The sequence below is a fragment of the Microtus pennsylvanicus genome, chromosome 14 (genome assembly GCF_037038515.1).
Source record: "Microtus pennsylvanicus isolate mMicPen1 chromosome 14, mMicPen1.hap1, whole genome shotgun sequence".
Taxonomy (NCBI): Eukaryota; Metazoa; Chordata; class Mammalia; order Rodentia; family Cricetidae; genus Microtus; species Microtus pennsylvanicus.
Genome location: NC_134592.1, coordinates 44,450,525 through 44,463,594, shown reverse-complemented (window position 1 = coordinate 44,463,594; position 13,070 = coordinate 44,450,525). Strand labels below are relative to the sequence as shown.

The window sequence follows — 13,070 nt, the reverse complement described above, 5'->3', positions numbered from 1 at the left end:
AGACAGAAAGTAAATGAGGTTTGCCTGGGGTCAGGGTGAGAAGCTAGTGGATGGGCAGGAAAGGCTGGTTATGGATGTGGGGTTTCTTGTTAGTGATGACGGTGCTCTAAATGTACCTGTGGTGACGGCTGTGCATCTGTGAATCTACTCAGAACTATTGCATCATGGATCTTAAGTGAGAATGGTACGATGTGTGAATTATTAATTATACTACTTAAAAAATGAGTACTATGGACTCCAGGAAAAAGACAATGGTCTGTATCGATACCCTAACAATAGAAGGAAGAGATGGATTCCGGACCAATCCAACAGGTGGTTGCTAAGTTAGTTAGCAGGGGTAATTTGATTTGATTATCTCAAATTGAATAGCATTTCCTTGAGAGCTTTTATGGCAAGCAGCGGCACATTACGATCATAAAGAGATCCTTGCCCTACACTTAATTAGATGTACGTAAGAAAACGACAAAACACGTCCTCAGAGGAACAAACCTAACCTGAGAAGGATGGTCCAGTCACATCACCACAGTGAAGCTGTCTTGCTTAAACTATTGCCATGACAGAGCGGTGAGTAGCTGCTGCCTAAACCACCTATTGCCCTCCACGCCAGGAAACCTGGAACTGCTGCAGCCATCTTGGCTTCTTCCGCGAACACCTACTTTTCTTCTAAAGAGCCACCCCCGCACCACCCCGAAACCGGTTAGTACATGGCGTAGTGAGCCACCAGGATATTGAAGGAGCGGTGCGAGTTACATTCATTCCAACTTAGGGATATATGTATTGAAAGGGCAAATTCGAGAGAAAACTGTCATGGTGACCCTCCTAGCCAGCTGTGGGCACAACGTGGCCATTCTTCCCCAGAAGGCCATCCTGATCCCTCCGCTCGCCCCGTCTTGCGCTTTCCCGAGGACCACAAGCCGCAGTCACCGCTTTAGTCCTGCGCACCGGGAGAGACTCACGTCCCTCCCTTCCCTCCACCTCCCGCCGAGACCAGGGCCCGAGCATGCGCCCTGTACTGCTGGGAGGGCCGGCGCGCCTTGCAGGTTCCCTGTGCGCAGGAGCGGAGCGGCCGCCAGAGCGGAAGTGGAGCTGCAGTGGGGAGGAGGAGCGGGCGCGCGCGCGCGCGGAGGCTGGTGCGAGCGGCTGACATGGCGCAGTTGGGGCGTCTCCTGGTTCCCCTGGCAGCCCTGGTCCTGTTGCTCTGGACCGTCCCTTGGGCTCAGGGGCGGCGGAGCAACGTGCGCATCCTCACCGATGAGAACTGGACCTCGTTGCTGGAAGGGGAGTGGATGATAGAATTGTAAGTGCGAGGCGGTTGTCTGTCTGCTGGTGCCCGCGGCCGCCCCCTCCCTCGAGCTGCACACCTGACGGGCAGGTCTCGGGGTCCCAGCCTTTGCCACCCCCAGATCCAGGCTCGTTTCCTACCCGGGAATAGTAGTCATCTGTCAAAGCGCGCACCTGAGCTTCGTCGTTGCTAGGCACTTGTGGTGCGATTAAAGGATTACGTTCCACATCGAACTCTGCAGAACAACCTTAGCGGGTTTGAGGGTGGGAGTGGGTCGGGCGGAGGTCTTGACTAGCTCGATAGACTATTTTAGTGATCGCGTATAGACGTCTAGACTTTAAATCTCCAAATTTTACAGAAGATGATAGTGAACAAAATCTCGCTTTTGCGCTGTCATTAGGAAAGTGTTGCGTTTATCCACTTGTAATGTTTGAATTTGGGGCTTTTTAATTTTTTATTTTGTGCGGGTTTTTTTTTTCTGTAAATGCCGAATAAATCTTTATTTCCTTTTTTCTCTCCTTGCCTGCATTCGTTCCGTTTTGATCTGAGTTTCATTTTTCTTTGGGCGTGCGCTTTTGCAATTTAGAGAATGGCTTGAATTGTGGCATGTAGGCCTTTATAAAGTGGTATTGCGTATGCTTTGGTGTGATTATTAGTGGGCCCTTTAGGAACGCCAGTTCATCATCACTGGAACAAAATCACGTGTCTTACGTGATGATTCCATTTCGGTAATGTCTATTTTGTTGCTGTGGGATATAAACTGCCTTGGCCTTTGTTTTAGATAATAAATTGATGGTATGGCTAATTAATAAATGGCATGGTTGATACTGGTAAAAGCACCACTATTGAATAGTAACTGTTTCCTGGGCACTACTCAGGACCTTTACATACTTTTTTGTAAATTAATCTACATATTCCTTAGAGCATTCCCCCCACGCCCCCTTACAGAAAAACAGATTGCTCTGTTCAGAGGTTGCTAGCGTGGCATTGTTGGGCCTCGAGTAAATATGCAGGCACTGTTATTAGCAACCCTTTAGCAAGATTCTGATGTATTCCTATATTATGGTTATATTTAGGGTTGCTCGTTAAGGAAAAGGGGTTTAAAAAGAAAGGAAGGAAGGGAAAGAAGGAAGGAAGGAAAAGGTGGAGTGGATTTCCTCAGCTCACTAACACCTGAGTCATAGAACAAGAGGCCATGTCTGGAACATTTCTGTGGAGGGTAAGATAGGGAGAACGTTCAGTGGACTGACAGGGAGAGGAACTATATCCAATGGTGATTGAGTCATTGTCATGAATGGCTTAGATTGTGCCTGGAAGCTGTTTTAGTGTTTGTTAGTTAAAGCTATAGTTATGAACTTATATGTAAAATATAAACTCAGATATTACAAAAAGGTACTTTTACATTTTTTTGTCACACTGTAAATAGAATATCCAGAAAAGGTATAAAGGGGAGCAAAACTAGCAAAATATTGGATATGAGATAAAACATCGATCTGAAATTACAATATCTAGTGCTTCCCTTTCTCCTTGGCTAAAATTGGGGGATTTAAAGAAGCTCTTTAAAAGCATAAAGAAACAACACACTTTAAGAGGAAGGATCCAGGTAATGGTGGAGTTCTTTTCTCCCTGGTGAGCTTTATTATAGAGATGCCTTCGTTGTCCTGTTAGAGTCTGGCTTTTGTACGTAACACTGTGTGTCAGGCTTCGTATGCCTGTCTTAGAAGCTTGATTTTCCTAAAACAGTTGGTGAAACTGCAGGCGTGTTTTCCTGGGTGTGGGCTTCCTTCTTCCTGGGTCTGGAAGCTGAAGCAAATTACTATATGCAATGAAGTGGAGAATAAAATTCTGAGGAGAAACTTGGGCCTGGAATGACCATGTGTTTCAGAACCATGCTAGAAGGCCAGTGCCTTGGCCGGGGGGGTTGTAAGCTCAGGGTCTTTGACTCAGACAGACATGTTTCTGGCCAGTAGAGTTTTGTCTGCCCTGCATGTTTGTGTGAGGGTTAGGTTTGGAGTAATATTTTTGCATAGGAACTCAGGTCTCCTTCTTAGTTTGTTAGGAAATAACCTGCCTTCCCGGGGCAATCCCTGGGTAATCTTCACAGTCAATGGTGTACCAGGCCACAGCTCGCACAACCCAGGCACTTGCTGTTTTTCCAGTACCTTGCTCCTTGACACTGCTTGTAAATTTAGTGAACTTAGTGACCTTAGGGGGAAAAAGCCTTGAACTTTCTGGTTGCCACATTTAAAAAAAAAGCTCAAAGAGTTTTGAAAGCTGCTTGGCGTGTTGGACAGCTCTTGTGTATTTCAGAGTTTATTCTCGGGCTTACTTTTCTTGTGAATGTGTTAGTTCATCAGCTCAGCACTTGGTGACGGCCCACACTGTCGGGCATACTCTTCATCAGTGTAAAATTACCCAGTTTGTTTCCTTGTTTAACGCAGTAGCCCCTGTTGGGGCTGAACTCCACAGTCCTCCTGCCTCAGCTTCCCGAGTTGGGATTACAGGTATGAGCCGCCCACGTGGATCATTTTCTGTGTTATAAGTATAAACCTATGTGCTATAAGTACAAACAGTCTTCAGAAATTTTTCTTGGCAGCTAGGTCTTTAAAGTCCTTACCGTTTGCGTCTTTAACCATATCTTACAGTTACGCGCCTTGGTGCCCTGCCTGTCAGAATCTTCAGCCAGAATGGGAAAGTTTTGCTGAATGGGGAGAAGATCTTGAGGTTAAAATTGCAAAAGTGGATGTCACAGAGCAAACAGGTACCATAACTCTGACTTGCTGTGTTTCTTTGCTAATGCTGTTGATGGTGTCAACATATGGTTAATAATACATGTCGGCTGCTGTTACTATTGCCTGTCAGAGTACTCACGATGTGATAGCGTTCCCATTCTTAGCAACAGTAAAGCTACCTTTGTTCTTGAGTGACAGATGCATTTTGGTTTGAGACCTTAAGATGGTCTTTCCTTGGCTTGTCACAGCTAGTCAGTCACATTGGGTTATAAGTAATCCTCAGGTAAACTTAACTATTCACAGATAACCAGCATTCAGGCTTCACAAACCTTTTAGTTGACTTATATACATTGATGCGTCCTTAAAATTGCTTTAACAACTATTTCATATTTTCACTGTCGATTACGAGGCTCACCTTTAGGTGTTTTCTTGTTCTTTTTAGCATTTAAATAATTTAGAAACAACTCTTAAGTAAACAACTGCCCCTCACAAAGCTCTGTTGTGTGCTTTTTGTCATTTGTAGGACTGAGTGGACGCTTTATCATAACTGCTCTCCCTTCTATTTATCAGTAAGTATTTGAAGGCTCTCAGTTATGGAGAGGAATACACATCACTAGAAAAGTAGGCCCCTGACTTGGATTATGTTTGAAGACCTGAGGTAATCTCATTATATTCAGCAAGGACTTCAGAGAGCTCGATTTGGTTTTAATGGTACCCTAAGTCTTATAGGTAGACAGTAAATAACTATACATAAAACACTCCCTGTACTCAGAGATTTGTGACTGCTTTAGAAAGTGACATTCTCATGAAATGGTGTGTCCTCTTCAGTAGTCAGTAACTATGAGCCCAGAGTTGTAATGAGTCCTGTAGGAAGTCTGTAGGCAAGTGGATAGTAGAGAGAAGCCACAGCTGGCCAGAGCAGTTCCTGGAGTTCTTGAGGATTAAATGAAAACCTGGGAGTAGAATTTTCAAGTGTGCAGGGTAAGCATTCTTTTCTGAGTAATCTCAAACAGGGAAAGTAGGCGTGGTCGTGCAAGTTAGAATGAACAAGTTTTGGCTCCGCTACTCTGACTTTTTCCCAAACTAACCTGGCGGAGACATTTGCTACTCTGTTTACTTGACCTCCACTTAAGTAGCTGTTGGCTAAATACCAGGAAATACTTTTTTTTCCCTATTTAAAGTTATAGTAACAAAAGTAACAAACTAGGCCCCAGGCGGTGGTGGCGCATGCCTTTAATCCCAGCACTCCCGAGGCAGAGGCAGGCGGATCTCTGTGAGTTCGAGGCCAGCCTGGTCTACAAGAGCTAGTTCCAGGACATGCTCCAAAAGCTACAGAGAAACCCTGTCTCAAAAAACAAAAACAACAACAGAAACAAACAAACAAACAAACAAAAAAAGTAACAACCTCTCCCCCCATCTTTATTTAAAAGTTAAGCAAAACCCTTTTCCCTACTTTGTATAAAATCAACGAGATTGGCAAACTCTTAGCCATATTAACTAAATGATAGATAAAAGTTCTAAATTAATAAAGTTAGAGACGAATAGTCTCTACCATGTAAGGTGGGACACTATTGACTGAAGATCTGAGAGCTGAGAGAGTTCACGTGGTGCACATGCTAGATGGTGAGGGTGTGAGGGTGGGTGGAGGGGAGAGTGCAGACTTGACCCGTCACAGCTGCCGGCCAGAGGCCTACTAGAGTGCTGAGATGATAAAGTTAGGACTCAGAGACCTAAAGGAATACCTCGGAATTGTAACACTTGATATTGTAGATCAAACACTGTTCTAGTAACTCCCTATAATAATCCCTTTAACACGTGTATTACATACACGGCTCAAAGGGGATTTTCTACTTGCAGTGTTTCATGATTTTATTATTTGAAAGAATAATAGCTTACAACTCATTTTTTTTTCTATGTTTGTGGCTATGATGCCATCAGTGGTAATAGCATGTTTTGGTGTTCTGCTGGAGTTTTTGAAGGTGAAGTTTAAATAACCTCAGAATAAAGAAATGGGGAAACACAGTTGTTTCTTGCTGCCAGTTAATATTTAGTTCTGGTCTTTAGTTGTAAAGATGGTGAGTTCAGGCGCTATCTGGGCCCAAGGACTAAGAAGGACTTCATAAACTTCATAAGTGACAAGGAATGGAAGAACGTTGAGCCTGTTTCATCATGGTTTGGCCCAAGTTCTGTTCTGTAAGTATGAGGACTTTCTTTCTTTAGAACTAATCGCTCATAATTGTATTTTATGAGAGTAAAGCATGCATGCTGTTTCTTGAGTTTTTATGGTTTATTCAGATAGATGTTTCCTGTGACCCTGAAAGCAGGAACTTTATTCTTGTGAGCTTGGATTAGGCATGTTGTAAGATCACACTTTTCAGAGAATTTTAGCTTTGATTTGGCTGTATCTATCATTGAGAACCCGATCCTTTAGGGACTGAATGGCACAAGGGTAAGACTATTCCTTGATCGTAATTTAAATGGAAATGAGAGCGGTCAGTCATGTGCTTCCATTGCTGATGTGAGGGACTGGGTGGCTATCCTGATAGCGTGTATGAACAGTGTGTCTAATCAGTGAATAATGGTGTGAGCTTATACATCGCTAGAATTAGGTCCATTCGCAGAGCAGTTAGGATTGAGGATGACAAGCATGTTTCCTGCCACCCTGGGGAGACTTGGCAGCGTGGGCTTCGGTGTGACTAAATTACTCCTACACTTGCCATCAGAAGATAGAGAGTTGGGATACTAGCTGTAAGAACACAATGCTGCAGTGGATTCTGGGAGTAGGGGAGAATCGGCCCTTGTGCTGTTTGGAGGTAGAGCTTCCCTTTTGTGTCTCTAACATCCTTCAGCCCTCAGCACTTGCCCACTGGGCAGCTGTGCCCAGGTTGGTTACAGAGCCTGGAGGTACTGGTGCCGATTAGTTAGTGCTTACTACAGTGAGGCTCATGTTTCAGTTCCCTTCTGTTCTTGACAAGGTCTTTCTGGATAGCCCAGGCTGGCCTCCAACTTGATTCTCTTGCCACTGCCTCCTTTCTAAACAACACAAACCACATGCCGAGAGTGCTTTTCTGTGTTGAACTTACGCAGCAGCTTGAGAATCTCGTGATCCACTCGCTACTCTCAGCAGAGGAATGTGGCTGCCTTTAGTCTCTCCTGGGTCTTCAGTACAGCAGGCTAGCCTTTTCTATCGGAACAGGGGCCGCTCCAGGTCAGCAAGGCTACTCACCTCAGCAGTTTGGCATTTGGATCAGATGGAGCTATCTTAGGCTTTTGTGTGATGAAGCCCTAGGCAGCAACAGTTGTACTTGTTGCAGGAAGCTAGTTGTAAACTCAACACTTTTTATAAAGTTTAAAACAAAACCAAAAATCCTGCTCATCCAAACCACCTGCATTTAACAAATGTGAACGTAGTTGTTTTTTATACTGTACTTGACGACTTGGTGTTCATTTCTTACACTGCTATTTATATCTGATTAATACCAGTGAGAAAGCCATGTTGGAGAAGTTGAGGGTAGGAGATACAGTGTATAGACACAGGCGAAGCTGTATGTCTTTGCTCACGTGTTCAATCCTCTGTCTTTCAGGATGACTACGATGTCAGCACTTTTTCAGCTCTCTGTATACATCAGGGTATGAATTAAGCTTTTTCTATCTTAACCATTTCTAACTCCTGTTGTAACGAGCATGGTTTTAGCTTACTTCTCTTTATTTCAGACTACCCACAGCTATTTTGTTCACGACCTTGGCATACCAGCGTGGGGCTCATACTTGGTGTTTGCTTTCGCGACTGTGCTTTCAGGACTGATGTTGGGACTTGTAAGTACTCTATTTGTAGAGTACTAAGAAAAATACTTGAAAACATGATGGTGTTGTTAATCTTAGTTGGATTGCACGTCGTACAGTTAGATTTCTGCTTATTTTGCAGTTTATGATATTTGTGGCAGATTGCTTTTGTCCCTCAAAAAGGCGCAAACCACAGCCACCCCCTACAAGTAAGTCACTGTGTGCGCGTGCGTGTGTGATACCGAGACTGCGTGTGTGCCAGGCAAGTACTGCGCTGCGCTACACCCACTACACAGCCTGAACACTCAGGTGTGTGCCAGGCAAGTACTGCGCTGCGCTACACCCACTACACAGCCTGAACACTCAGTGTTTCCCGTTCATGACCCTCGTCAGCTGTGGCTAAAGGGAAGGTGAGAGAGAGTTCATGAGAAGTGACAGCTCTGGTCTAACACTGTTATATCCAGAGCACGGTAGTGTTTCTGCGGCTTGTAGAGACCATAACCTATGTCCGGTCAGTGTATTTGAAAATTTTACTATACCCACGGATCCATAGATATATTTTAAAAAGTTAAATATTTTCCACCTTTGACATAACTCATTATGATAGTGGCCACATTTGAAGATTTTTTTGTATCTAATTAATTTTATTTCTTTTTTTTTCCCCTGGTACAAAAGTAGGAAAAGCTGATGAAGGGTTAGTTGGTGTTGATGGTGGCCTTTGCTACGAAATGAGTTTACATAATTAGAAACACTTACTGTTTCCTACTAATAACTTCCTGCCACTTATTTTTAATCTTGGATAATCTGAATTGTTCAGTTCACTTTACTTGCTGTATACTCAATTCTTCCCAGTTAGTGTAAGGTGAACATAGAAGACCATGCTCATAATCCTAGAGTTGAGGAAATTCTGGTGCAGCTCGCTTCTTGACACTTGCTCTATTTTAGATACCTAATTCTGCTCGCGATGGGCTATCTTTTATATCTACAAAGTGATGTAATGTGGAGTGGTCAGCAGTATTGAACTGGCCCATCAGATGTGACATCCAAAAGATGTCTCCAGACATTGCTATTCTTTGAGAGAACAGAATCATTTTCCTCATTGAATTAAATGAAAAATTAACATCACGTTGTCACGAGATGGTTCTGTTTAATGGAGTGTATTTTATCACAGCTTTTATATTCATTGCATTAAAAATGATTTATTAATTTTGGGTTAGTTTATGAACACATAAGTAATTAGAATTAATTTGGTAAATGAATATAATATCTGCTTTATTCTTTTTTGGGAATCTAAACATGGCTTATGAATCCTTGTATCTTGATTTTATTCTAAAGAAAATTTAGTACATTAACAAAAGCACATTTCTGATCTTTAAGAAAAACCATCACCAGAACTTTCTCAGTCTCTGAACAAAGTGGAGGAGGAACAAGAGGCTGATGCTGAAGGTGTTTTGGAAGAGGAAACAGAAAATAAAGAGGAAGCAAGCAAAGACTCTCCTCAGAGTGGCGTAAGACAGCGCTGTGTGGGCCAGTCGTTGGCCACAGATGATAAATCCTAATTTTTACAGATGTCTTAATATTATGGTTTTGACAACACTGAAGATTGCTATCATTTCTCTGTTTTAAAGTGAACTGTGACTTGCTTGTACATACAGTCTAGGTTGTCATTAGGTTGGACAGTTCATTCAGAAAATAAAGCAGTTAGGCGTAACAGTTTGAAACATGTTTTAAGAATATTATGATGTTTTAAAGTTGTTTAATTTCAGAAGATCCTGGTGCCAAGCAGTAAGATTTGTGTTTATATTTAATGATCTGTTTCGTGTGAGATTCAAAACTGCCTTTCCCAAGATTTGCATTCCTGGGTTATTTAAGAAAATCACTTTAGAGAGAAAGATTTCTCATTTCACATCATTTTTCTCAGTTTCACTGTGTGAAAAAAGGAACATATTTCCCATAACTGGGAACGTTGCCCATTGTTTCAAGATGCTGTGTACTTCATTGATAACACTGCGCTTAGGTAGAGTCCAAACCTTCCTCGTAGATTTTGGATTATACAGCTAACAGAACTACCTTACTGTGTGGCTTTCATTTCTATACATCACACTTAGGATATGCTGCTGATTTAAGAAGTTTTTATAAGTCTATGGCCTTGTGTTAATTCTTAAGGTTGATGGCCTCTTTTGGTCTGTTGTTCGCTATATTTGTCAAGGGTTATATTTTTAAGTTGGATAAAATTAGCAGTATCACTGTTGTGTTTACTGTGGGTAAACAGTACTTTCCTATTAAGTTGAAGTTTACTGAGAGAATCACCAAATTCACTTGAAAATGTACAAATTTGGCTATACATTCCAGATTTTAAATTATTTTTGTTGAGTGTGTTCTTAAAGTTTTCTTTGCTTTTCTCTTTTTAATGTGAAGGTGAAACTTTCTGGTTTATAAATTTGATGTGGAAAAGCTTTGGTATTTTATATTTTGAAAATTCAAAGCTTAATTTGATGTAAAATGAAGTCTGAATTCTACTTGAGAAACATCCATTACTATGTGTTTTTAGCATGTCTGTCTTCTACATGTCCTTGATGAATTTTATAGTCAGTATATTGCTTTGTGTTTGAAAATTGTAACATTGTTGTTTTAAAGACAAATTTTGTATTGTTCTTGTCTGCTGGTACTGTGCATCATCTCACGTGGAAATCAACAAGATGGACTACATCGATTTCATCTTACAGCAAGAGGAAGGACATTGTGGGGGGCGGTCTTGATGTCTCGAAGGGGGAAAGCAGACCACATTCTCGGAATGAGCCATCCAGCCTTTATGGAGTAGATGGTTTCTGTGGCGCTCCCTCCGCTCACGTTCTCTGTGAACTCCTTAGATTTGCCGTGTTGTGATGTGCAACAGCTTCCTTTTAGGCCTCTCCTTTATAATAGTAAATGTTCTGCTGTCAGAGTTTGATATGTAATTTGTGGTGGCTTAGAAAAACATTCTAAGCACAAAATAAATGTTTCTAAGCACTTCAATAATGTTGGAGAGAAGTATGATTTCTACTGATTTCATTAAACAGTCTCGTGTCCAGGCCGGCCAAGAATGACAGAACGGACGGCCCTCCTGCCCCTGCTGGCTGGTCGTAGGATTACAGGAGTGCACTATCTCCAGTGCTGTCCTGCAGGCTAGGCAATCCTCTACCTGCTGAGTGCACTACTCTCTAGCCCAGCAGTGATGGCTAGACTCATGTTTGAGAAGTGCTTAACCCCTTGCCACAGTGTTGCGAGTCTTGGATAGATGTGTCGCTCCACGGGAATTCAGACTCTGAATCACTTCAGGAGGATAATACTCTGAAATCAAACATTGTTTGTTTTTAGTGTTTCTGTTGTATCTTTGACATTGTCGGGGTTTTAACTAGAAAATGCTTTATTATAGAAAATTAAAAGTATCCTGAATTAAGATACTGTGTTCTCATAAGCATATTTCATGATTCTCTAAGGTCACAGTAGACATTTGAAGAATTTTAGTTTGCTATTACCACTGTACAAAACTACATGGGTGGATTTATGAATGGTTCTCCAATGGATATTGTGGTGCAGGTAATGTACTAGAGAATTCTGGCCCATTACCATCTCTACCTCTCCATCAAATGCTGTAAATTGGTCTCCTGGGACATACCATGTTCTGCCATATTCTGTCTAATGATGACTGGACAAAAAGGCACCCAGGTCTGGGTAGCAGCTGCTGCCCTTGTGCAGCACACCCGTTGGAGCTTTGCTAAGATTTTTCTCGTATCAGTTTAGTCCCTGTGACTACCATGTAACACAGGCAAGCATCTTTCAAGAGAACACCTTTGGGGAGGCAGTAGAAGTAGGTAGAATGTTCTGGTTAGTCTTGTGTAGTAATATGGGCGGCGGCGCTGCATCCCCAACACCCCAGCCGCCTGCTCGGCTAGCTTATGCCCTGAAATAACAACACACAAACTGTATTCATTTAAACACTGCTTGGCTCATTTCTACCTAGCCTCTTCTAGGCTAACTCTCGCACCTGGACTAGCCCATTTCTTATCATCTGTACAGCACCGGTCTTACCGGGAAGATTCTAGCCTATGTCCATCCTGGGTCGGAGCTTCATTGCTTGCGTCTGCCTGGGAGCTGGGAGCATGGCCTTTCTCTGAGGAGTCTGCTCCCGAGAGGAGAGCTGTTGAGTCTGAGCTCGCTTCCTCTTCCTCCCAGCGTTTTGTTCTGTCTACTCCTCCCACCTATCTTCTAACCAATGAAATGGGCCAGGGCAGTTCCTTTATTAGCCAATGACCTTCCTCCATCAGTCTTGTCCTTTTTGTCACAGAGACCTGAAACCTGAGCAACCCGCTGGGTTTTTTGTTTTGTTTTGTTTAAATCTTACTTCTCCTTAGCAGCAAATGCCTGTCTACCACCATTTGGAGCTGCAGTGGGCATGAATGGTGCTTTTGAAATCAGTTTTTCTCTTGTCAGTTTTTTTTTCTTTTTAAAATCAAGTTGTTAACTTTTGCCAGTTAAAAATGAAGTCTGGAGGATGGAGAGGTGGCTCGGTGGTTGAAAACCCTCCTGAGACCAGTTTGCTTCTCAGCACCTGCCGATGTTAGCTCCCAGCTGCCTGTAACTCCGGCTCCAGAGGATGCAGCACTACTGTTCCCCCAGGGCCAGTGTTCCTGTACACATAACGAGAAACAAAGCTTCAAAAGTCTCAAGCCTCAGACGCCATAGAGGATGCTAATGACCAGCTGGTCAGGGGGCAAAAAGCACTAAGGTCTTTTGTACCAATCTAATATTGTAGAATTTCACACCTGGGTAATGGCTACACTGGATCCTGGTAAAATGGCTTCCATTTAGTCAGCCTAGAGAGCCTGCAAATCTGATGCCTGCTGCCGAATGCCATCTTGTGTTTTTGTTTTCTGCCTTAACCAAAGTTGAGGGCATGCTGATGGTGAAGTGATTATTGACCTTGGTCCTGGCTTCCCTTATTCTCTTGCCTGTCACCCTTATTCAGCTATCTGGCGAGGAGCACCTGAGGAATTGGGGGTTGCAAGCCCGCACACTCTGTTCTACTTTACCGTGCTGGGGGCGGGGACGGGAGGGTGACGGTGACCACGGTGCCTCATCCGCGTGTCTGGTAAAGGGACTGGTTGCCACTGGGCTGCTCCGGGTGCACTAAAGTCTATTCTGCAGAAACACTTGTTTTTCCAGGTCTTTTTTTGTATGTGAGCACGTTTGTATGTGGGTGCGCGCGCATGTATGGGTGTGTATTTGATCGT

General features: G+C 43.0%; 1 protein-coding gene across 2 annotated transcripts; it reads left to right on the top strand.

Annotated features, from left to right (window-relative positions):
- Positions 1–1,015: 1,015 nt before the first annotated feature.
- Positions 1,016–11,236, top strand: Tmx1 (thioredoxin related transmembrane protein 1). 2 transcript variants are annotated; one of them, XM_075947398.1, is made up of 8 exons: positions 1,016–1,297; positions 3,928–4,043; positions 4,538–4,583; positions 6,079–6,207; positions 7,599–7,644; positions 7,729–7,830; positions 7,940–8,006; positions 9,175–11,236. In XM_075947398.1, exons 1-8 carry the CDS (start codon positions 1,146–1,148, stop codon positions 9,354–9,356), a joined length of 840 nt encoding a protein of 279 aa, XP_075803513.1. In that variant the 5' UTR covers positions 1,016–1,145; the 3' UTR covers positions 9,357–11,236. The 2 variants fall into 2 exon arrangements, with proteins under 2 accessions (XP_075803513.1, XP_075803514.1); XM_075947399.1 differs by having other exon boundaries at positions 1,075–1,297; positions 7,940–8,106; positions 8,165–11,236.
- Positions 11,237–13,070: the final 1,834 nt, after the last annotated feature.

What these genes read in the sequence shown, in the direction of transcription:
- Tmx1 (XM_075947398.1), top strand. Translation starts at nt 1,146, where the DNA reads ATGGCGCAGTTGGGGCGTCTCCTGGTTCCCCTGGCAGCCCTGGTCCTG. An exon ending in GCTCTCCCTTCTATTTATCA is followed by an intron (nt 4,584 to 6,078) that starts GTAAGTATTTGA and finishes TCTGGTCTTTAG; the next exon opens with TTGTAAAGATGGTGAGTTCA. An exon ending in TTTGGCCCAAGTTCTGTTCT is followed by an intron (nt 6,208 to 7,598) that starts GTAAGTATGAGG and finishes TCTGTCTTTCAG; the next exon opens with GATGACTACGATGTCAGCAC.